Source organism: Apus apus, chromosome 6, assembly GCF_020740795.1.
Source record: "Apus apus isolate bApuApu2 chromosome 6, bApuApu2.pri.cur, whole genome shotgun sequence".
Lineage (NCBI taxonomy): Eukaryota > Metazoa > Chordata > Aves > Apodiformes > Apodidae > Apus > Apus apus.
Window position 1 is genome coordinate 32667501 of NC_067287.1, and position 23923 is coordinate 32691423.

Genomic DNA, 23923 nt, shown 5'->3' on the forward strand with positions numbered 1-23923 from the left:
CAGGTAAAAAATCCTGTATTTTTAAAGACGTAGGACCTGTATCGCACTGCTAAATCAACAATACTGCTATGCAGCTGGTACCTCTGAAATGAGGCCAAAAGAGGAGATGGGACAAGACCAGTGCTTTATGGGAAGCCAACACTGAGTTAGCATAAAACTGGCAAAGCATGTGATATGGGTGTGTTACCTTATCTCCTTTTGGTCCAGGACTTCCGGAAGCTCCTCTTTCTCCTGGCATTCCCTGTAAGCCAGGCAGTCCTGTGCCTCCAGCGGCACCAGGGGGTCCAGGAGGACCCTAAAGAGTAACAAAAAAGTAATTAGCAAATATTTTAGAAAAACCCCAAACCTCAACCTGAATTATGCATGTAATAGCAGAAAGCAAGCGAGTCTGTGGGTACCTTGGCACCTTCTGGGCCAGCTGGGCCTGGCCCACCCCTTGTTCCAGGAGAGCCTGGAGGACCCGGTGCACCACGTTCCCCTGGGATACCATTTTCACCCTGTAGGACATAAATGTGTTATTCTTTGTTGTCAGGCCCATTGTTTGTAAATTTCTTACCGTAATTACAGAACCACTGCTGTGTGATTTACCTTAGGGCCTGGGAATCCTGGTCCTCCAATTTCACCTTTTGGCCCCTGTTTATGAGAAAAATAAATGCAAATGATCCATGCCCTTCACTCAGTACATCTGTACTGTGGTTGGCACCCTGTTTCTCTCACCCTATTATCCCTTAAAGCAGATTCCTGTGCTCTGCAGAGTGCTGGTAGCTGTCTGAATTTGGAAATGTAATCTGGGAAGAGCTTTTAATGTATTTTTTGGTGGGTGTTTTTATTTTAAAAATAAAACATGAAAAAGGAACTACTTACTTGTTCTCCAGGCTTTCCATTCTCTCCAGCTGGTCCTGGTCCACCAGGCAATCCCTATATGAAGGAACAGTATTATCATCATCTCTGTTACACAGAATCACAGAAAAATGATACTTTTCCTATATAGAAAATTTTCTTGACACGAAGATGTATCCCCAACTCATTTCAATCCTTTACAAAGTAGGAGGTGCTAATTTGATAGCTGGAGGTTTAATTTGACATAATATACTGAGCTAGCCATCTTGTTTGCAATGATGGGAGGCTAAGCAATAACTTTTGAGAAGTGGTTGATCTGTCTTACTTCAAAATATGATGACATGCACCCTAACAAAAACGTTTAGGTACTTCTTTTATTTCTCCCCTCCCCTTTTTTTTTGGGGGGGGAGGGGGGAGGGGGCGGTATGGTTGTGTGTGTGTTAATCCATTAAAAAGAATCAGAAATCAATAAGCAATAGACACACAGCACCTGCAGACCGGGTGGACCCGCTGGCCCTGGTTCTCCTCTCTCCCCAGAAGCACCCTAGAATCAAGAGGAAAACAAGACAGAAACTTGTCAGAGAACATTTCAACATATAAACACCTCCACACCATCTCTGCTCTGTGTCTCCTTGTCATGATCTGACTACCACATTGCACAGTCCCAAAGACTAATGGATCTAATGAAAAGTTGCTCTTTGCACTTCAGCCCTCAGAGGTAGTTCAGCAGACACAATTATACTTGATAAGAGTCCAAAATGCTCTGATAAAGGGAGCAAGACTATCCTTCCATTTGAAAATGTGGTAGATCCCCAAGAACTCTAAATTGACTCGTCATTTCAATTCATACCAGGTTTACCTGACTCAGCTTCCTCCTAACAAAGTTTTGAGTATTAATTTATAAAAATCATGGCAAAGAAGACCTTTCTTATTTGGCTCCATAAAAGGAGATTTCTTTATACCATTAAAAATATTTCCCTTCCCCTAAAATCACTGTCTTTCTCTGTAGATGCCAGACCACCTTGGCAATAACTGATACGTGCATGTCATGGGACTATCACACTTACAGTGGGTCCAGGAGGACCAGGGAGGCCAACATCACCATTCTTCCCAGCAGGACCCTATGCAAAGACAAAATTAAGCTATAGTTATGGGTTGATATAATTTTTATGAGTCACAAAAAACAATATTGTATGACTGTTGAATTGCTATATAATTACAGAACATGTTAATGAAACTTACAGGTGTCCCAGGTGGTCCACCAGGGCCTCTTTCTCCATTTTTACCCGGTGCACCCTTAAAGAAGAGAAAGATCACATTGGGAATAACTGTTCTGGTCAGCACACAGTAACCTCAAGCTGCAGCACCAGGTCTCCCTGCTATGGAGAAACTTAAATAGTTGGCTGATGAAGCCTAAGCTTAGGAGAAGTGGAGAAATGCCACTCACCTCATTGCCCTTAGGACCAGGGAAACCCATGACACCCGGTTGACCACGTGGGCCTGGGGGTCCAGGTGGCCCTGAGCGGCCAGAATCACCCTGACTGCCCTGGGAAAAGCAAAAAAGAAGACATGCTATCTGTTAGGTGAAACAAATGGACATTCATGACTCATCGAATACTGAGGGAGGGTGAGAGCAGGCTAGAGATACTGTCATGCAAAACGTGTATGTTTAATATTTCAACTAAGCTTCTGCATGTTCTGTCTTTTAAATAGAATTACATGACAAGATTTATGGAATGTTGTTACAATGAGATGGCACCAGTGCTCTAGTGATTAAAACAAACACACAAAAGAAATAATTAATCTGACTGTGTTAACAACCTGTCATGTAGATAGTGCAGGATGAGGGTAAATATAAAATACTTGTACGATGTACATACCGGAGGGCCAGGTTTCCCATCACTTCCAGGGCTTCCTGGAATTCCAGGCAAACCCTGTGATTGAAGGAAAAGAACTGTTATTCTTCAGTTTAAAATGTGTAGCATTAAGTTACAATAAAAATATAAAGATGTGTAACAAAAAATTAAACTACTTGCTTGATTTTAACCTCTTTATTAAAGATTGAAACTCCTCCCATTTACCCCATCCCATGATGGGGAAATACTAGAGAAAGCAAACAAGTGCTTTTGTTAGGAGTCTGTTGCTTTCTCTGAGATAGACTCTAGGTAATCAAGTCATCAGACATTATTCAACGTGCACAAAAATCTTATTCTTTCATTATTTGATAGGAAAACTAATTTCAGATGGTATAAATAAAGGGATAAAACAATTCTGACTATGTACCTCTACTTAAATGCCATAAGATTGGTATCATCCTTTCATACATTTGCTTTATATCTCAAAGTATTTTTATTATATTTTAAATAATTCATTTTCACCTCCAATAAATCTTGTTTAGCTCCCAGAAGCCTCCAGTCAGTCTGATTTTTGAATTTCAAAGTATTTTTTGTCAGCAGTTGCTTGTAAGTTATCACTGAAAATCTTTGTGATATGTACTATGGAAATCTGACTAATAGCTCATTTGCTTTAATTGCAGATAAGCAATAAATAAAAGTTAAATGCTTAAGTGTATTGAATTAGTTAAATTAATGTGCAATTTAATTATTTAAATGCTAAATTTAATCCTATTTAAATGACAACTTAAATGAAAATATATTTAAAAATAAACCAAATACCTACTAAATAATAAATGTGATTTTATTATAGGTTATAAAATTTGCTAAAATGTAAATAGACAAGAGAGAAAACCATCCACTGCTAATTCCCACTGAAGCCACGCTTCAAGGCAGTGCATGGCATACTCAGAACTGGGGAGCACGTTCAGCTTCATCTAACCTTCCTGATCTGCTTGTGACTGATGTCCCCTGTGCCCCGTGTCTCTGCATGGTTGTCCGTTGCACTAGGAATATGTGAACTCAAAGGAGTTAATAGACTTTTTTTTTCTAATTGGACTCCTCTATTGTATCAGCTTTGATGAGGCACTTCTAATAGAGTTTATATCATCTTCTTGGAGACATCGTGTCTTACTCTAATTCCGGGAAGACCTGGGCCTCCATCTTGTCCACGTTCTCCTGCGGGTCCACTGGGGCCAGGAGGACCTGGGCTGCCACGTTCACCTGCAGGACCCTAAAAAAAGGGATGCCGAAATTCACCCCAAGGAAACTGGTATTATATGGAATCTGAAATTGTCCATTCAAATTCACAGGGATTCTGGAGAAGTTTGGGGTTTTTTTCAGAGGCAGACTTATACCTTTTCACCTGGAAGTCCATTGCTCCCAGGTAAGCCACGGAAACCAGGAGAACCCTGCCAAATGAAGGAACAAAATACGAATCATAGGTGATATGACTTAGGTAATGGCACTGTTTGGGGTTTTTTTTCTAAACAATTTACCATTAGACATATTATTATGAAAATTAATGACAGAAATAGATGGAAATGACATTTGTTTGCCACAAGCAAGTCTACAGAATTATCTTCTCATTGGATATAACCTGCCTGTTGATATCATATTCCATCCTCCATTATTTTTACCCATCTCTGCATTAGTACTTAATTCACAAGTTTTCTAAACTCGTATCAAAACTAAAGCAGAGCATTTAGTATTGAGCAATTATTTTCTTGTAATTCAATACTGAGAAGAGCTCTATGATATTAATATTTATCCTATTTACTACTTATTAGCATCATTGCTTACAAGAAATCTGAATTATAAATTTTAATTTTCTGCCCCATTTATGTATTTATTGTTTAATTTGTTTATTGTGAATCTTTGGTTTCTTCATAGTTTCAGCAAATGCTGCAATCAGTCATTAAATTAGAAACTATAAATAGATCAACACAATTTTTGTTTCCTTGGGACCAGAAATCTAAAATTTGTAAGGATGTTGCTATTTATTTTATCAATCAAATCAATTCAGTAACTCCTTTGTGAGAATGCTCTTTGTAATGTTATTGAATCTACTAGCCCAGAAACCTGTTGGTCATAAAGATATTGTAATGTAGTAGCCATCCTGACAAAATTGTTTTTATTGACATTAATAACATGTAAGAGCTATTGACAATAAAGATGTTGACATAAAGAGATACCCTGAATGTAGAAGAATTTGTGTTAATTTCATTTCCCAGACCTGGAATTTTGTGATTGTTCATTTTTGTTAACTGATCAACTTTGGTTGCTCTTCAGCCCAAATCTTTTGATATAACATCCAGGCATATAAGATCACTGCTTCTTCAATATCAACAAAAAGGAAGCAATTAATTTATTTCAGCCTGAGATAGATCCAAGTGCTGCAATTCAGGTGAGGAACTAGATAACAATTCTCCCCCATTTTGTAACCCAGTTTCACATCTGGAATTTGTTGAGAACAGATATGGAGCCACATTTCTCCTCAAAGTATTTTGAACACCAGCTTTTCCTGTCTATTAACTCAGAATGTACCTTTTGTGCATGGTCATCTACAGCAGCTTACCCTTTCTCCAGGTGTACCAGGTACACCATTCACGCCAGGTTCACCATTTGCTCCTCTTTTGCCTTCCTCACCAGGAGGTCCAGGAGCACCTGGGGTGCCGTTTTCACCCTGGCAACAACAACAAAAAAGCCCAGCAGTGAAGTCAAAAGTCTACAAAAGCAAACCCCTGGTATGGAATGGGAAGAAGTCTCAGAATGAATTCTAAAATAACTTACACGATCACCTTTTGGGCCTGGATCTCCCTTTGCACCATTCTTACCAGGTTCTCCCTAAACAGGAGAAAAATCCCGTTAAAATTAAGAATTGCAACAGGATACTATTCTAGAAACAGACATGATATCTTTCAAATTATTGACTCAATTTTATTATTTTACATTCTGCAAAGGCATTAACAGACACTAGTTGAACCTGGATGTTGAATACGTGGGCTCCTTAAAAATCCAGTAAAGAAGTCATACAATCTGAAACACCACCAAGTAAAGTTTTATGTCTGGTTTTAAGATATTTCAGACATTATTCTGATTTTTACTTGATGTCCCTGAGTGTCTCTTTGAGAAAGAACTACATGTGGTATAAGGCTACTGGGAAAGGTCATACTGGGGTGAATGACAATATAAGAGCAGGTAAAACTCACCAGGTGTAATGGACTGTATCCTCAGCCCATGGGAATTTGAACAGGTGAAATTAGGATTTTTTAACAGCAAATATTGTCTCATGCTGCCATTTTAGACAAACTGTTTTTCAGTGGTGTGTTTGTGAGATGACAATTTAGGTAAACAAATAAATTTTATTATCATACTTAGGTATAAATTTTATATATAGCAATATATGAAGTATTGTGTGAAAGAGACAGATACTACATATCTATAAAGTAATTTCCTATTGTTATTATAAAATAATTTATTAGACAATCTCAAGTGAATAGGACAAATACAATGTGTTTTTTTAATGGTATTAGAATTACTTCAACCATACTTGTTTGTAAAACCAGTGTAATGAATATCAGTAACTCACCGGAGTGCCTTTTGCTCCAGGGTTTCCACTTGCACCTGGAGGACCAGGAAGTCCACGGCCTCCTGGCAAACCAGGAGCACCAGGAATACCAGAAGGTCCCTGTGGAGAGTCAAAAGGAGATGGGGATGAACAGAGGACGGCATTATTGGACTCTGTCAAGTCCAAACGGTGACCATCACCAACATGGTCGAGCAAAAAACTGATTTGAAAGGTACCCACCATTTCACCCTTGTTGCCAGGGCTTCCAGCTCTTCCAGGAGGGCCCTGAAAAAAGAAATGTTTCAATAATTGATGCTGCTAACCTAGCATCCTTAAACCAAAGGACTTGTAGGACTTTGGGAAAAGTAGGTGGCAAAAGACTTGACAGTTCCCACGTGGCATTTATGTACCTGAGGCCCCGGTGGCCCAGCATGACCCTGAGGACCAGGTTCTCCTCTCTCTCCAGGACTACCACTAGAACCAGCAGGACCAGGAGGACCAGTTTCACCCTAGGGAAAGGTAGTAAATGGGGAAGATGAATGCATTTTGGTCTTGTCCCTAGGGCCATAAGTATTAGCTTCATGGCTGCTTCCTCTGCTGTGGCATCTTTGTGTGATTCTAGAAGAACGTTACCACCACCATCAGCTGAGTGCAAGTGCCAAATCAGCATGGCAATCCTAGTGCTGAGGCACAAGACACCCACCCATTCTAGTCAGCATGTGTTGCTTGGCTCCTCCAGTTGTGGAAGGTTCACCTGTGCCCCTCCTGTAACACAGCATAAAGCTTTGGGTCTACCACTTCATGGTGTTTTGGGGTGGATATGTGTAAAGGTGATAAGGATAGGGTTTGTCTCATGCTGCATATGAAAACACATCAATTCTGGGCTTGCAAACACTGTAATAGCAGCCAGGAAAAGGAGGACTTGTAAAATAAAGATGTATAGTGACATAAGCTGGCTAACTATAGAAAGGATCAAATCTTCTATTACTATGTATCTTATACTATGAATACCTTAAAACCTGGAGAGCCTGGAAATCCTGCAGTTCCAGGGGGACCTGGGGGACCCTTAAAAGTGAAAGAAATGCTATTAATACAAGAGGTAAAAGCCATATGGAATTAATATTAAGTTTAAAAAAACAGGTCTGATTATGAGATTTTTCTTTGAGTGAGGAAACACCTGGCAAAGCTATAAGTATAAATCATGCTGTAGAAGATGAAGTTTGACTAGTCCTAAAAGATCACACCTACATCTTAGATACCCTGACTTATGTGTTCAGCTAAATTTCTGTGTTGTAAATTTAAAAACTATGAAAACTATCATTAAAGAGATTAAGTTATAGGAAATGACCAAAACTTGTTTTAATTATTAAAAAAGGTGTAGGAGAAAAAAGAAGACAGTATAGATGTTAAATATACAAGCAGACACCCTTGGGTTTCTAGGCAGATGGGAAGGAAAAATTTTTGCTCACCCCAGAGAGAGAGCTACATCATGTATTTGATAAGACCATTAAAATTTGATCTGCATAGAGAACAGCACTTCTGTCCATCTCTATGTTCTCTGGAACAACCTGGGTTTGAATTTATGCATTTGCTGATCTACAGTGTTAAAACTCTTCTTTTTCACTGTATGCTTCAAGTACCTTAAGCAACACAGTTATGAAATGTGTTTCAATAAAATGCTCATTCCTAAACCTCCCAGGCTTGGGTTTGTTGGCACTGCAGAACACCAGGTAAAAATAACAAGATTTGAGCAACACAAATACTTAAAGTCAAACATCTGTAATTCTTCTTACAGGTGGGCCTGCTGCTCCTGGAGATCCGTCTTTGCCATGGGCACCCTACAGAAAGAAGAGAGGTGTTGGGTAAGGAGCACTACCCTGGACACAGACCTTGCATGCTTTAATGCCAATGACTCACAGACCATCCTTTTGTGTCAGTACATTCCCACTTAGTTTACCATTACCCAAAGATTATTCAACTGTGAAATTCTAAATTAATAAGTAACTATTATTGAAGGTATACCTATCACTTTATGTGACTTGTACTGTAATGATGGGACAGCAAGATGCAAAAATGCATTCTTATTAGATCTCTTATGGAAAGAACAGCTACAAAGCATCATCTGTGTGGCCAGTCCTTAAGGTTAAATAAATAAGATTGCAATAGATGTTGCATATTTCAAAGTAACAGTTACTTCTAATTCACATAAAATACTACAGTTTCACTCCCAAACCCTAACAGACAGTGACATGATTTAAATCCTGTTGCCTGTCATGTCGACAAGTTAGAGCAGGTCTGCTACTCAGGTTATGTAGTGTCTGTACAAACATATTGCTGGTTATTATACATTCATTGTGCTTTGCTGTTTGTGTTGAATGCTATGAACTATGACTTCCTTCAGAGCAAATAATATACCCTAATATTGGTCAAAGAGTATATTTTTTCCTGCAGGTTACTTGTGAGATTGCATTTTTTCCTCTCTGCTTTCTGCTGCTGCCCTTTGCTTCCACTCCTCTTCCCAATTCCTCTTGGCTGAACCTGGGATTTGCTGAAACACTGAACACTCCCTCAACATGTAAACTATCCATTTAGAAAGGAATTAGAGAGTAAGATGGTGAACATATTGTGAGTTAGAAGTGTTCTGTCCTTAATTGGGCACTGAAAAGTTTTGAGGTATGATTTTACAGATGCTTTATGGTTTTCTAATCCTTTGCATTACAACTGTTGTACCCTAAAACAAATTAAAAACTTAAATCTATGAAGCAGGGAATTCTCAGCATACTGAAATAAAATATGTGCTGCTTCTGGATAAAAACAGCTGCAGATACTTACAGGGCCACCAGGATTCCCAGGTCTCCCTCTTTCACCAGATGGACCTCTCGGTCCCTAGAAAACGTATGAAAGTAAGTCTGTCATGTGGCTTCCAAAGCAATATGGCCTGTTAAAGAGACTTTGTTCTTATTTGTATAGCTCAGCATGACATGGAATAGTTAAAGTTAAAAGAAAGATGAGTAAATGTGTTAAAGGGGAAGTGCCATGGGCACTTCCATTTAAATACCACAAAATACATGTACTTACCGGTTGGCCTGGGGATCCGTTTGCTCCAGGAAGACCAGTTTCACCCTGTCATGGAAAGAAAACACCAACAACAGAGTGAACATTTCAAGGTTTATTCAGGGGGAACAGAGACAGAAACAAGACAGTCCAATTCATTGCCCCTTTCTGTGTGGTGCTGAGTGTCCCCAGCATGAGCTGAGGACTGGGAGGTTGGAGAAGTCTGAACAAGAGCCAGAACAAAATATATAAACAGGGAAAAAAAAAGAAGTAAAATGAATTCAAATGATCCAGGCATGTCCTCTCACATTTTGGAATCTCATCTTTGTTACAGCTGGAAAACTGGGACATTACATGGTTCAGAAAAATCTAACTCCTTTGGAATGATTCTCATTCTTTAAATGGAGACACTCAATGAATTTCCTCAACGTGTAATGGATTTTCATAATTGCTTAATACACAAAGTGTAGCTATACAACAACTGATGGATGGTGCTGCTCTGCCTACCACAAAGATGACACCAGAGTTTTTTACCTTTGGGCCAGGAGCACCGCTGTCACCTTTGGCACCATCTTTTCCATCAAAACCCTGTGGGAAAGAAAAAACATTGATGTGATTAGTATTTCTCTTGTGTTCTGGAAAACTTGATTCCTCTTGGCAAAATATTAAGCTTCACGACAAACTCATAGAAAGGAAAGGCTTATATTTTTAATAATGACTGCTATCAGCTATTGGAACATTTTTTGAAAGAATATTCTGAATCCTTCATCTCTCCATGGCCATTAGATAAGAAAGGATGCTTTTCTGGAAGGTATGCTTTAGCCCAGCATTTGGGATGGAGCTCCACAACTGAGGTAACTAGGTAAAATTTAACAGTCTTTGTTCTGTAAGGTCAGATTACATCGTTCAGAAATTGATCTGCAGTCCTGTGATACAGTCCCTCTCATGGGAACTGATGATTGAAAAAGGACATCACTATTAAACAGATTCAGCTATACTCAATATACTTAATACTTACTCTTTGACCTTTCATCCCAGGCATTCCAGGCATTCCAGGAATTCCCTTGTGACCCTAAACACACAAACATAGAAAGGTGAGCTTGGCCAACTTAAAAAAGTAAACCAAAACCTTTGATTAGAAAACTGTTGAGACTGGGGGCTTTTCCATACCGGTAATCCAGGGATTCCACGATCTCCATTTCTACCTGGTCTTCCTGGTTCTCCCTATTGAAAGAAAGCAAAAATTTTTAACTGATTTGCTATTGCTTCAGTTACTTGCAAAGAACCAGTAGTAGTAGATCAAGGCAAGTTGGAATAAGCAGGTGGAACTTCCAACAAAGACAGTGGGAAAATTAATATCAGGGTGATGATTCAGGATATGATCAGCCCAAGCCATTCTATGATTCTTTGGTGGCCTTCTGAAAAACAGTTGCCAGAATTTGTAAGACCAATTTTTAACAAGATTTTTGTTAAAATTTGTTTTCTTTCAACACAACTTTTAGGAAGAGATTATCACAGAAAACTTATTTTTCATGGTGAAACTCTCAAAATGAACAAAAGTTTGGTTGTACCTACTCAGAAATCCCAGCTGTGACATCCAAGGTGGTTTTAACAGCCTTAACTCTCAAAGCAAGATCTGAAGGAATCAAGCAATTACCACTACTCTCTGCTTTTCTTTACAATTGCTGATTTATTTAGCTTTTTTGTTTTGGTTTGTTTTGGTTTTAATTGTGTGAATCAAATTGCCTGCTATAACTGGAATGCTTTTGGAATGGACTGACTAATGGAAGGAAAATGTAGTTTCTTAGAGTCATATAAAATTGAGTATAGGGAAATGTTAAAAATTGTTACATGCAATGGCATTAATGTGCCCTGCTATCTTAATGTTTAATGAACTTTCTTCCCATTTATTAATCATTGGTTGAATAATAGTAGACTTACATCTTTTCCAGGAGGACCAACTGGTCCTATCATTCCAACAGGTCCTGGAGGTCCCTGTGGAAAAAAAAAAAACAAACAAAAAAACTATAACAAGAAATACTACGTTTCTTTCAAATAAAAAAATGCATTAGGTTTCATGAAACACGTGTACATTTGACATACATGACAGCACACAGGCAGGATGAACTGTAAAATGTCGATCCACTCTAGTGATGACACAGATTCATGCTTGTAAGATCAGGACTTTAACATATATGGTGATATGTAATGTATACGTACAGGAGGGCCAGGTTGTCCAGGTTCTCCGGGGGAACCTTGGTAACCAGCAGAGCCCTAGAATGCAGCAGAGAAATAGTTAGGATGTGAACAATTACATGCATCATTTTATAATCATCTCATAACTGTAAGGAAACCATTAGTCAAAGCTGTCACCAGATGACCAAAGGTGAAATGAGCAGAACCAAGCAGAATATGGCTCCATGAAAAACAAACTAAAACCACTCCTTTAAAAGAAGATGCACATAAAAAAACTTGAACCCTTTGTGTGTTCACAGAATATGTATTAGGATTCTCACTTCCCTTTATCTCCTGTTGAATTTTCGTATGAATAAGCATTTGGGAATGTTAACAGAGGATGACAGGCAGTGGCATGTCTAAAGACAACCTTAGCCAACACCCCACAGAAAGCACCGGGGAGCACAGAGACTCAGCAGCAGAGTCTTGGGAGTGCATAAATGGTACAGCCCAGAAAACAGGAGATGACATCTATCCATAGAACTGTTGGGGATCTAGATTTATGAGTTGAAAATGTACCTCATATTACTGACAGCAAAAAGGAGGAGCTCATACAAAAGAATATGCAATAATGATGAAAAGATTAGTTTTACTTACAGGGGGACCTGCATGACCAGGTGGGCCAGGGGGACCACTGGGGCCAGGGGGTCCTGGGAAGCCAGTCTATAGTGTAGATTTAAAATAAAACATTATATTCATGTAATATAGCTATAAAGGCTAATACAGCTGCAACAGCAACACCAATAACTGTGAAATAAATTTTTACATATTAGTACAGAGAAAAGTCCATGGTGACACGTACTTGGTGCAGTAAAAAAAGAAGCAGCACTATATATAGACATTGCTAAATCTTGCAACCACAGGCCCTTCAGAAAAGGGGTCACTGAGTTTCTCTTTGAAGCCTTAACTAACATACTCCACAAAGTATGTTATTACTTTTTCCTCTGCCACATAACCGAGCTATTAAACTAACCCTGTATCTTCAGATGCTGATAAACTTGCTTGCTAGTCTATTTGTGCCAGATTTTGCTTTCTAAAACTAATTTTTAAATTTGTCACCTGCATTCAGGAGCTATATCACCCACACATTTACAACTCACTAGAACAAATTTGTGTGATAAACTCTGTCTATGACTCTAGACTTCTTAGGACTTACAGGTACACTGAATTAAAGCCATATTTTTGTTACTTGTCAGTAAGGCAAGCATTTTCACCAATGAAATATTTTCTGAACTTTGACAGTACTAAGCCATAAAAAAGTGTGCTAGTATTTCTACTCTCTGTATCAACAACCACAAAAGCAGTTGATACTGCAATGCAGAAAACCTTTGAAAATTAGCACAGTGATTTACTGCAGCTACAGGTGGTTCTTTAAAAGATGCTTTTGTTAAACTAAACTCTTTATGGGCTTGATTCAGCCAAAACAATTGAAGTGGCTGAATTACAAGAGAACCCCTGTGCAGGACTAGCAGTATATTCCATGGCTTAATATTGCACATAAAGTGTTTCATGGGAGATTGTCGTTTGGTGTCAGAACAGCCAATGCATTACAGATATTACAGGAACATCATTTTGATAATACAAGAGTAATAGTATTACTATGATATACTGCTATACGTAGTATAGTATAATACTATACTAGAAATACATTATATTAATACTAGCTCACAGGTTGTCTTTTGTCTAAAAAAGAGAATCGTTGCAATATTTGCTATATTCTAAGACAAGAAGTACACCAAATGGCAGAGCAGTTAATGCCTGGGTAAATCAGGGTAAATCAGTCCGTGAATCCAATGAGCAGTCCCTCACTGTTAATTGTTAGAACTCATTTGGTACAAAGTAAGTTCAGAATTAGCATGAATTGTCATCATCAGCTCATCAATTGCAACCAATTGATTAGAATTATGGCTATAAACAAACAAGACATGAGCATCACTGGGGAGATAAACTGGTAGTTAGGTATGGCATTTGCTTGCTGCCAGCATCTCCTGACTGCGAACAGACAAGCATATTTTAGTGAGAATATGTGCACTGGTGTAAAGAGACAAAGACGATATGTGGAGGTTATATGAGCAAGTAAACTGAGATGTAAAGTACAAAATCACTGGACAAGCAGTGGAAAGCCACTGAAAAGACAGTAGTGGGGAGATGTGTGACTCAGGAGATACCAGGCACTGCAACTACCCACAGACAAATGTTGGTGCTGTAGGTGGCATTTTAAAATTTATTTCTCCTCCAAATTATTTCCGTTTGGAAACTTATTTAAACTGAAAGTTTAAGTTGAAATTTGATAAACTAAATTTCTAAATTAATAAATCTATGTCATGTTAGTGATAAACATTATTTAGTTCAAGCAAGTTAATCACATCTGCCTGTAAGTGCTCTGTTTCTGGCTTTGCAGTCATGTATTGCATGAGGCAATATAAAAGGACACATGACCTGAAAGTATACAGATAGTTCTGGCTGAAGACATTCTAGGGCACCCAATGGAATTATCATTTCTTTAACTCAGGTCCAGGGATCAGAGCACAAGAAATCACTAAGCACCTCAAAGAGAAATGCCAAAATAGAAAGGAGTAACCATGTTTGTTAACTGAAAGGTATCTTGTTTGTTTGCCTGGTTCAACACATCCCATATGAAGACAAAGCAAAACGTAGATTACATGATAAGCTGTGATCAAAAACTGTGAGGAGCTGAAAACAAATACAAAACAATATAGTGGAAGAAGACCAGTGCATGGATGATCATATTAGCAAACGACCAAGGTAGAAATAAACAGATGAAAATAAAAGTGAGAAAATAACCAACTACATTTCAGGAAAATCAGCTGTCACAATTAGTAAAAATTTATTTCACAAGGTGATCTGATGGAGCCCTGAGAAATAACAGATTTGCTTGGAACTTCTTTGGCATTATACAATGTGATACCCAAACCTTGTGCAGCATTCAACTGAAAATAATGATTGTGCTTAATGAAGCAGCAGCTAATTTCCTGTAACAACAATTCACCACATCCTCTACACAGCAGATTGCCTGAATCGAGAGCACTCCATGTCATTGGTGGAGAATACCTCTAAATCCTAGTGCCTAAAAGAAAAGTCATGAAGGGCAACATTGAAGTTTGTTTATATGGAAAGCATAGCTCATGCATAACTCTTTCAGGCAATCCTTGCTTTTTCTCACTAAAAAAACTGTAAAAAACTTGGGCTGGGCCTAGCAGGCAGATAGAGCATCCTTAGTACACACTCTAGATATCTGTGGGTAAAAACACATGATAATTGTAAAAAGGAAAGTGAAAAGCTATTCATTGGTTCTGGGACAAAAAGAAAATTGTAAGAGCAGTTTACTCATTAATTGTCAGGCAAATTTGAATTGTGGAAGAGTAAACAAGTATGAAGTATCATACTGAGTAAAGACAGAATGCTGCTGAGTGGATAAAGGAAGATTAGGGACAGTGGAAGAGGTAAAAAAGTAGTGGAAGGGAGGGAAGGAATTACTAGAAGAATACAAAAAGAGATGAGGAGGGTATGCAAGGGAGAAAGGAAGAAAAGTTTAGGTCATGTAAGAAAGTGAATCAGAGAGAGACTAGGAAAAAGAAGGTAAGAAAAGGAGGAAAGAGAGACAAAAGCAGAAATCCCAGATAAATATAAGTACTTTTTAGAATTACATTACCCAGCAAACTGCTGCCTTACACTATATTCCACTTCCAGGTAACAATTAAAACTTATCTAGTTAAATTAAAATCAGGATACATATACATCCAAGGTATAATCTTCAAGCAGAAAATTTGTTCTTAAAAAAAAAAAAAAAAAAAGGACAGAAAAAGGCTTTATCATCTTACAATGGGCTGTGGGTAACCAATACCAGCTGAACCAGCCTTCACATCATAGGAGTCATACTGTGGAGAAAAACTCTGTAAAAAAAATAGAGAAAAACAGAAAGAAAGGGGGGGGGGGGGGGGGGGGGGAAAAAAAGAAGATTGTTACAAATAAAATAAGTCTTTTCCTACATGGCAAACATATGGAAATGACTCTTTTGTATCTATTGAGTAACACTTGTTTGACATATAGCTGACCATATTATAATTATCCATAAAAGATGCCCAATATCTTTATTTTGTGGTCATGGTGAATGCATCCAGCATCCAGCTTTCATCCTGACAGCTGGGCCTCAGCTGGGCCAAATATAGCCTTTCTCTCTTCTCATTCCTGTTTTATTCCTTTTAAGATTTTTTTCCCCTGTTGTCATTATTTGTCACTTTTCTGCTGGCCTCAGTTGTCACTCAAGAAAGCTGATGAAATATATTCTGTTGCATTAAAGAATGCAACAGTTTAACAGTTCATTATTACTCTCCTAATTTCTTTACCATTTATCTAATGAATGTCTAATTTAATTGTATTTTGTAGCAAGAACTTTCTTACCTAGGTGTAATTGGTCCTTCCCTGAATTACAATTTTTTTTTTTCCCCTCATGCATGAGAACTTAGACATCTGAAAAAACTGAGTGTTATACTTCTTTTCTAATGCCATTTTCCATCCTTCTCTTTCTCCCTTCCTGTTGCCTATCTCACTCCAAATAATTAAAACACAAAATCTTTGAGCCGATGCAGCCAAGCCTCGATGATTTCAGCAGTTTATGTTGAAACACATGGAAGCTCAGTCCAAGCATGGAGTCCTGTGGGCCTTTCTGAGAGCAGACAGGACCTCTGACACACTCATTTACACAAAATTCTGTTTCAAAAAGAGAAAACTATAAATTTTACAGTTAGTTTTTCAAGGAATTCCCATGTAAGCCTCTTAGTTGGCATATGTGGATTTTATTCTGCAGATGTTAGCAAACTTAGTCCAATAATACGGCATTAATGCAGTTTATGTATTAATGGCACATAAGTGGTTGAGCAGCAGAGGCTGACTACATGCAGTGTTCTGCCTGATGACCCAAAGCACCATGGACCAGCTCCTTCACTGACCAAGTACAAGATGACTCTTGTGCTACTGGTATCAACCCTCCTGTCAGGATTCAACAACACATCCTGGTTACAGCATTGGAGTGAGTGACTAGTTCAGCCCCTCATCCTCTCTTGTGTCTGCATCTGACAACCCAAATCCAGTAGCTGTCTTGCCAGGTTATTGTGATGTCCATCGAGACTTGTTAAGGGATCCACAGGTACCTCTCCCCAAGCTCAGCCCTTTAGATGCAATCCCTTTCAGAATTAAATAAAACCAAGACATCTTTCTTCAGTTTTTGGATTATCTGGGAATGGGAAGCATACATGGAACCTATATGCTATTTTAAAAAGTAGCAATTGTTCCAACACACTATTTTTAACAGTTTTGTGCTAAAGCAATCCAATATTGTAAAGCTGGCAGACACTGTAAACTCTTAACAAAGCACTTGCTGTGGCTCATCTCCCTGAACAAATCCAACTGCACAGAAACTTCAGTTAAAATGAGCTCTCTTGCTGGGTCTGCCCAGCTCTTCAGAAGAGAATTCAAGATTCAGTGGGTCAGGGAGCATAACTAATAGTACTGACATGCAAGCACAGGACCTGTGTTTCAGTCTTGTCTCCTAAGAATGTTTCTTGATTAAACATGCATTGGATAAAATACAGGAAAGTAAGAGAGTTCCCTGACCATTAACTTCAGGGGACATACTTCCTCCTGCACACTTTCTTTCTGGCCAGATTATTTTCTGAGTTACATAAGTCCTTCATCTGATCTGGCTCCAAAAGTTTTCAAAAAGAAGATGAGGCAGAGATCATATAATTGCATTCCAGCCAAATTTTGTGGAAAAAACCCCAAACTAGCAACAAAACCCCACCTACCACTCAGCTGTGATTTTCATAGGCACAAATCAGCGACAGATGCCACTGGAAGCAAATTATGTGTGAAGGTGCAAGGGCCTGATGCCTACAGTATTGCTTTGTATGCTTGTGAACATCAGGGTAGAAGCTGAACATAACGACGACTTACGCCTCCATTTATACTGGGACACGACTGGCAGATCCCAGGGGGACCAGGGGCTCCAGGACTCCCCGGCTGTCCTGGAGGGCCAGGGGCACCATTTCTGCCTGGAATGCCAGGAGAACCCTGCAAAGACACAAGCAGAGCAGATACAGAAGTCAGCACTTGCCTCCAGCTGCAAAGGCGTCATGGGACAAATCCTTTCATTTGTAATGAAGCCTGTGTGATTGTGGTGGGAAACTTTCTCTAGTAAGTGTAACTAAGACCACACTGAGCATTTATGGAAGATACAGACAGTAGACAAAATTCACACATGGAAACACTTCTTAGTTCCTGAAGCCTTGTTGCACCTGATACTTGATCAGTCACACTAGAAATATTAAACCAGTCAGTTCCTGAATCTAAAATTAATACTGTTAGTCGAGTTCATAAGTTTGTTTTTTTTTTCTATTGTGAAGAAAAATATCAAAATTAACAACTGTAGTGCAGTTTGAGCTAAACTCTCTCTCTTTCCAGTTTAAATTTTTGAGAGTTTAGTTGAAGCTAAAGAGCTACTTCAAAATAACTATATGGCACAGTCCTGCAGACAGTGCAGACACCCATGAAAGCTGGATATCTCAGCAGCTTGGCTGGGAAATACAGTTATAGTTAGTATTATTGGGGTTGGCTCTTGGTTCTGTTTGTTTTCTTAGGGAGAAAATAAAAAAGCTGCACTTACAGGGTCTCCTTTGGGGCCTCGGGGGATTACTCCAGGAGTCTAGAAAAAAAGGAAAAGTAATTAAATTAAGAAAATTAAAATAAAGCTGAAAAAATATAAATAAATATATATATATAAACAAGAGGAAAACACATTTAAACATTAGAACAGAATTTTATCAAATTACTTCATTCTTGTTCAGTACATTTAAAACCTGTAGGGTTTTTGGTCAGTCCTTCATCTTTCATGGTTTGTCCATAAGCTACACCTCTCCTGTAGGCAAAAAAAATGGGACTATTGAAGCCAGTAGAGCCTTGACATTTAGTACAATGGGGACAGAAGTCCACTGTGGAAAGCTGTAAGGGACAGTTTTCTTGTATCCTTCTCAGTCCAGCATGTTAAATGTGATAACGTAGCTGATTTTAATTTATCAGACCTACTCCTCCATTTCATTTAGTTTTCAATTAATAATTCAGTTACACGTTACTCTCTGGATTCTCAATAAACAGCTTGGAGCAGTTTTTACGTATTCAGATGCTAGCTGTAGCAAAGAATATTCAGCTGAAACTGTCTTGGATCTTTCGGAGTGGCATTTCCCTATGCACCATGTAAGGTCAGCAGGACATCTTCCAGGGGATGACCAAACTGTTGTGTATTGAAGGCAGAGGCTGGAGGAAGTAGTCCACATGACCTTGGTTATCAGGGGCCACAGAACTGATCAAGGAGTCTCTAGACTCAACAAGAGAGGGAGCTGTGCTTAAATCTCCAGCATACTTCTATGTACCATTTGTTTACACCTCTAAAACTGTTCAGTGAGGTAGCTGCGGTAACCCTGGAAGCAGTACAGTTGCACTAGCATGGTGCAGGTAACACTAAGTGATGTATTTGTATCTGACATTTCATGTTTAAGCAGATACACTATAAAGCTGCAGAAATGCATCACCTCCTTTTTGCTTCCATATACACATCTCTTTCACTCTCTTCCTTTATCTTCTGGATAAGAATCTTCAATGTGCCTGTGGAAATCTACGTCCTTTGACAGAATCTCTTGGATCTTAAGCAGGGATGAATGTTCAGATAACCACAGTACAGCTGCCTCCCTCCATGGAGCAGTTTAGGCAGGGGACTTGTAATACATTTGTAATAACATTCTTGATTTTCCTGACGTGAAGCTGCTGGAACTGCTTTAGATAATGTTGGTATCTATGAGCAAGATGATGATAAATTAGGCATGTAGGGCTTGAATCATCTTTCCTTTGCAGAGCATCAAGTCAGAAATAACTCTGCAAAAGGAGATATCCTCTGTGATGATGTAGAATTGAGCTGATAAGAAATGCAGACTCACAGTACGCTGTGAGAACTGTTGAATTTTCTTTAAGTCTGTGTTGGCATTAGTTTCATATATATGTAGATTGAGCATGCAGTCAACAAAACAGCTGTTTGCATTATTCCTATGCTTCTCCATCAAATGGAAAATGTAATGGCTAATTGTTGGCCTCTGGCCTTTTCTGCTATTTATCTGTGCCAGTTGTCTATGTAAAACTGAGTTGAAAGACTTCATGGTTTCAGCTGCATAGCCCAAAGGTCTAACAAGTATTTTATCAAATCTGGTACCAACTCTCTGATAAGAGTACAGAGGTATTCTTGAATTTAACAAAAAAGATAAAACTCTGTGAAAGTTCAATCTATTTTGTTTTTGTTTGGGTGGGGTTTTTTGGTTTTTGTTTGTTGTTTTTTTTTTTTTTTTTGTGGGGGGGTTGTGTGTGTTTTTGTTGTTGGTTTTTATGTTGTTGGTTTATTTATTTTATTTTATTTTGATTTGGCAAAATTTGCCCTTCCTAATTATTTACATAGAGTCAGAAAGTGACAAGCTTAGCATATAAAAGTGTTTAAGAGCATCTAAAAGAAAATTAATTGAATTTGACATGGATCAAGAAGGCAGCAACACCAAAATAAGAACATTGAGAACAAACTTACTCTTGTCGGTGGTGGTGTTGTTTGTGGACAAACTGGACAGCACTCTCCAAAGGGAATCTCTGGGTTGGGACAGTCCAGCTCCTGGTCATCACAGATGATGTCATCACAGAGAACAGACCCTGAGTCGCACACACAGATTTGACATGGCTCTGGTTTCCAAACATCCCTGTCAGCATAAACTTGCCCAAGATGGGTACATCCTACAACTAGAAAGAAAGACAAAACAGTGGTCAGTATTATTTCAAATGGGTTTTCCAAATCACAAATTAATAACATGAAAGTTGTTGGATATTCTGTTTTGTTTTCTACTGCAATATAGTTTATGTATGTGAAGTACAAAGCTAAACACTTCTCTTCAGACGCTGGTAGGATCTGTTACATTAACTGCAGAGTCTGCTCTAAGTATATAAACAGACATCAATGGAAACCTCCTGGAGCTGATCCAAGGCCCAATTAAATCTGTGATAATCTTGCGTCTCGAGTAATTTGAGTGTCAGACAGAGTTACTGCATAATTAGCAATTGAATTCTCTGCTGCAGCTAGAAAGCAAATGCGCCAAATCTGTCAACCAAGTGCATCATTTGCCCCCATGTGCCAATGTGAGCACTTACACGTGGATGAGGAACGAGCCGTCTGCCCAGCACCAATTCTTGTTGCTAGCATCTTGCATTAATAGCCAGCACCAAGTGTTTTCAAAGCATTTCTGAAAGCCAACATATGCAATAGATCTAAAAGAATGTTCACATTAATTGCCCAAATGGTTTGCAATTAACGTGTCATCTGGTCTGCTCAAATCTTACAAAGGTCTGCACTTTCAGAAGAAAAAACATTGTTAATCTGTAATATTAATGGCTTTGTGAATTCCTTCCAACAGCTGTTCTGCTGATCCAATTTGATGTAGATAATGAATTTGAAGAGACTGATGAAAACCAGCTTCAACCATTACATTTTGGGTTTGTGATTTCTTACAGAAATAAGATACAGAAAGCACAGTCATTTAAGAAACCAATATGAAAAATAATACCACAAAGTTTGGCAAACTCCTTGTAAGTTTTGAAGAAGTTATTAGAAGTCTCAGATTGCAAACCTAAATATCAGTGAATGTCTTGATTAATGGAGCAAGATTTTTTCAAGAATAATTAAAAATAAATCATTCTAGAAGCACAAAGTTCTGGAGAAAGAGCTATTTGTGTACCTACATTTTCCTTAAAACTTTAATATCAGAATAACTTACCTACTACATGTCATCCATCCAAAAGAAAAAAAAAATGCCAAAAGATTTAATTCAAAGTTCTCTAAAGTTACCACTGGCTCCAGACAGAAAATTATGAATGCCATCAAATTGTGGTAATGATGATAATTAGGTAGTATAAGACTGAATCCAATTTTATCATGCAATCCATCCCTATGAGTTATGCAGTCCCTTTTTCTTTTCTCACTCACAGAATCTTTCAGCTGTTTTTTCTCTTTTCCATGACCATGTTAGCAAGCTGGTGCCTTTCTCTCCTTACATTTCTGTTGTTTTTTTTCCTGCCTGAGTTTTTGGATATCTGTTTCCATACCCATACAGGGCTCTCTGGCATGGTACATACTTGGATGCATTTTCTGTTCTCATGCTTCTTCTTCAGTTCCTTTTTTCTCTATTCTGTTTCCTCTTTCCCATAACACATAACTTGCCTTTTCATCTTCCCTGAATCCTCCTGTCTTTTGTACCTGAACAGTTCTCCTTTTTTGCTGCCATGCACTCAACTGAACTTAGTTTTTTCAGACTCTGATCCTTTACCAGTCTCACTCAGCTACTTTTCCTTGCCTATGTTAGTCTGACTTGTTCCTCTATGTCATCCATGAAATTCATCACCCCTTTGTATGAACTCCGTAAGGGTGGTGGGGAATACAACCAAGACCTCCTGGCTCACTGAGTGGAGAACCAGAGTGAGGATCTTGGAGCACGGCACTGCATGGGATAGGAGGTCTCTTTTTTCAATTTTAATCCCACAACAGGCTTTCTGCATACACCAACTCATGCTATTTCTGTGCTTCAATTATAAGAGAAGTAAACAGGAAAAACATTGTCTTATCAAGGCTGACACCACTGATGGATAAGAGTTGGTTTTGACCACCAGCTTGATTACAACAAGAGCAAGATGCAAAAAGCTTTAAAAATCCCTTTCAGACATTTTCAAGCCAATATTTTTTTCTGTGCTTGGTATCAGGCTGGGAGCCAGTATTTTACCTTCCTTTGACAAAATAGAAAAATCTTAAAATATTCCAGTGACATATAAAAACTAATTCTCCTCAAACACTTTCTATCACTTCAAAATTAACTTTTTCCTTTCCCTTTGCTTCTCCACCTTTTGGGCCTCACCAAAAACTTCACATCCTGCACAAGGGAGGTGAAGAACTGCTTACTGCCAGGACATCATTTTCACACTCACCATGGCACAGGGTCACTGCATCAGATGCAGCTTCAAAGGGCACCACCTAAGAGCCACTACGTCTGAAGAGCTACATGTCCCTTAGCCTGTTAAGCTAGATTTATTTTCTAAAAAAATTGCTTGGTTTCCCAACTCTCACACGACAGAATAATGTAAGTGGATCCCAGGTAAATAAGCTGATTCTCTGCTTAATTAATTGCTGACTGTTTCTGTGAGAAACATTTTCCTCCTTTAACAAACTGAGATTTCACTGCAGGCACTTAGGAAGAAAAAACAAAGACAAGAGTAATGACAAATGTTTCCTGACAAACAAGAAGACTGAAATGTATTTAATACAACATTATGAACAAAATATTTCTTATAGTCTCTCTAATGACTCATGAAAAAACTCTGAGTATCTCAGTGCATGACTGGTTCACTGTACACAAGATGGCCTCAAAAGCAGTATTCTGTGGAAGGCAGGATACCAGCAAAGATACTGGGAAGTTAGAGCTTGTTATCCATCTAAAAGGAGCTGGTTGGATACACGCAGAGAGCACAGGTGGCCATGGTGCTACTTCACCTGAGAGTGATGTACTCAGCTCTCACTTTGCTTACAAGCTTCCCAGCTCCACAGATTAAAATGTCCTTCTCATTTACAAACATAATGAGGAAGGGAAGAGATTATTTTTCTTTAGGTTAGGGAAAAACATGATCTATTCATAAATGTCACATAAAAATACCATGAGAAAGATCTGAAAGAATTAATACTGTTACTGTGTGCACAAGTTATGTACAGCTTTATGAACTGCATACACATAGAGAAAAATGTACAGTGCATGCACAATTCTGTACCCATAACATGTGTTTGTTTATTTTTAATATTCAGATTTTTAGTTCTCAGTATCACTCTCTTACCCTTTTTTTAACTGTCTTTAAGACAGCAAGGTTCTTATTCGCTATAAAATTCATATCCAAGAATTTTCATTTTCATCTGTCAATTTTTTCTTCATCCTTACTTAATTTTCATTGATTTGTTTTGTTGTTTCGTAACCTCCAGAGATGTCAGCTTGCTGCCTTACAGTGAAGAGGACAGCTTGAGTGGGGAGCAGAAAAGTGCCATATTTCTTTCCCATATTTTTGTACTGCTGGTTAGAAAAGGTTCTGTTTTCAAGAGAGCTGCTCTTTTCTGAAGCAGAGGCTTTTCTCAGTGACCAATTTTTCACACTGAGACTGCTCACTTTTCCATATTTTAGTCAGCAATATTGATGAAAATGAT

General features: G+C 38.4%; 1 protein-coding gene across 1 annotated transcript in view; it reads right to left on the minus strand.

The window, feature by feature from the left end:
- The window catches only part of COL3A1 (collagen type III alpha 1 chain), a 69303-nt gene that overhangs the window by 30583 nt on the left and 14797 nt on the right, over positions 1–23923 (minus strand). The window contains exons 2-31 of the mRNA XM_051622911.1: positions 20231–20436; positions 18275–18313; positions 17566–17682; positions 15435–15506; positions 12190–12255; positions 11578–11631; positions 11299–11352; positions 10528–10581; positions 10376–10429; positions 9892–9945; positions 9382–9426; positions 9136–9189; positions 8097–8141; positions 7315–7368; positions 6714–6812; positions 6544–6588; positions 6325–6423; positions 5526–5579; positions 5311–5418; positions 4091–4144; positions 3868–3966; positions 2721–2774; positions 2288–2386; positions 2083–2136; positions 1908–1961; positions 1331–1384; positions 865–918; positions 589–633; positions 399–497; positions 188–295 (exon numbers count right to left, since the gene is read on the minus strand). Coding sequence (XP_051478871.1) covers positions 188–295; positions 399–497; positions 589–633; positions 865–918; positions 1331–1384; positions 1908–1961; positions 2083–2136; positions 2288–2386; positions 2721–2774; positions 3868–3966; positions 4091–4144; positions 5311–5418; positions 5526–5579; positions 6325–6423; positions 6544–6588; positions 6714–6812; positions 7315–7368; positions 8097–8141; positions 9136–9189; positions 9382–9426; positions 9892–9945; positions 10376–10429; positions 10528–10581; positions 11299–11352; positions 11578–11631; positions 12190–12255; positions 15435–15506; positions 17566–17682; positions 18275–18313; positions 20231–20436 — 2147 coding nt within the window. The remainder of the gene's footprint in view (positions 1–187; positions 296–398; positions 498–588; positions 634–864; positions 919–1330; positions 1385–1907; positions 1962–2082; positions 2137–2287; positions 2387–2720; positions 2775–3867; positions 3967–4090; positions 4145–5310; positions 5419–5525; positions 5580–6324; positions 6424–6543; positions 6589–6713; positions 6813–7314; positions 7369–8096; positions 8142–9135; positions 9190–9381; positions 9427–9891; positions 9946–10375; positions 10430–10527; positions 10582–11298; positions 11353–11577; positions 11632–12189; positions 12256–15434; positions 15507–17565; positions 17683–18274; positions 18314–20230; positions 20437–23923) is intronic.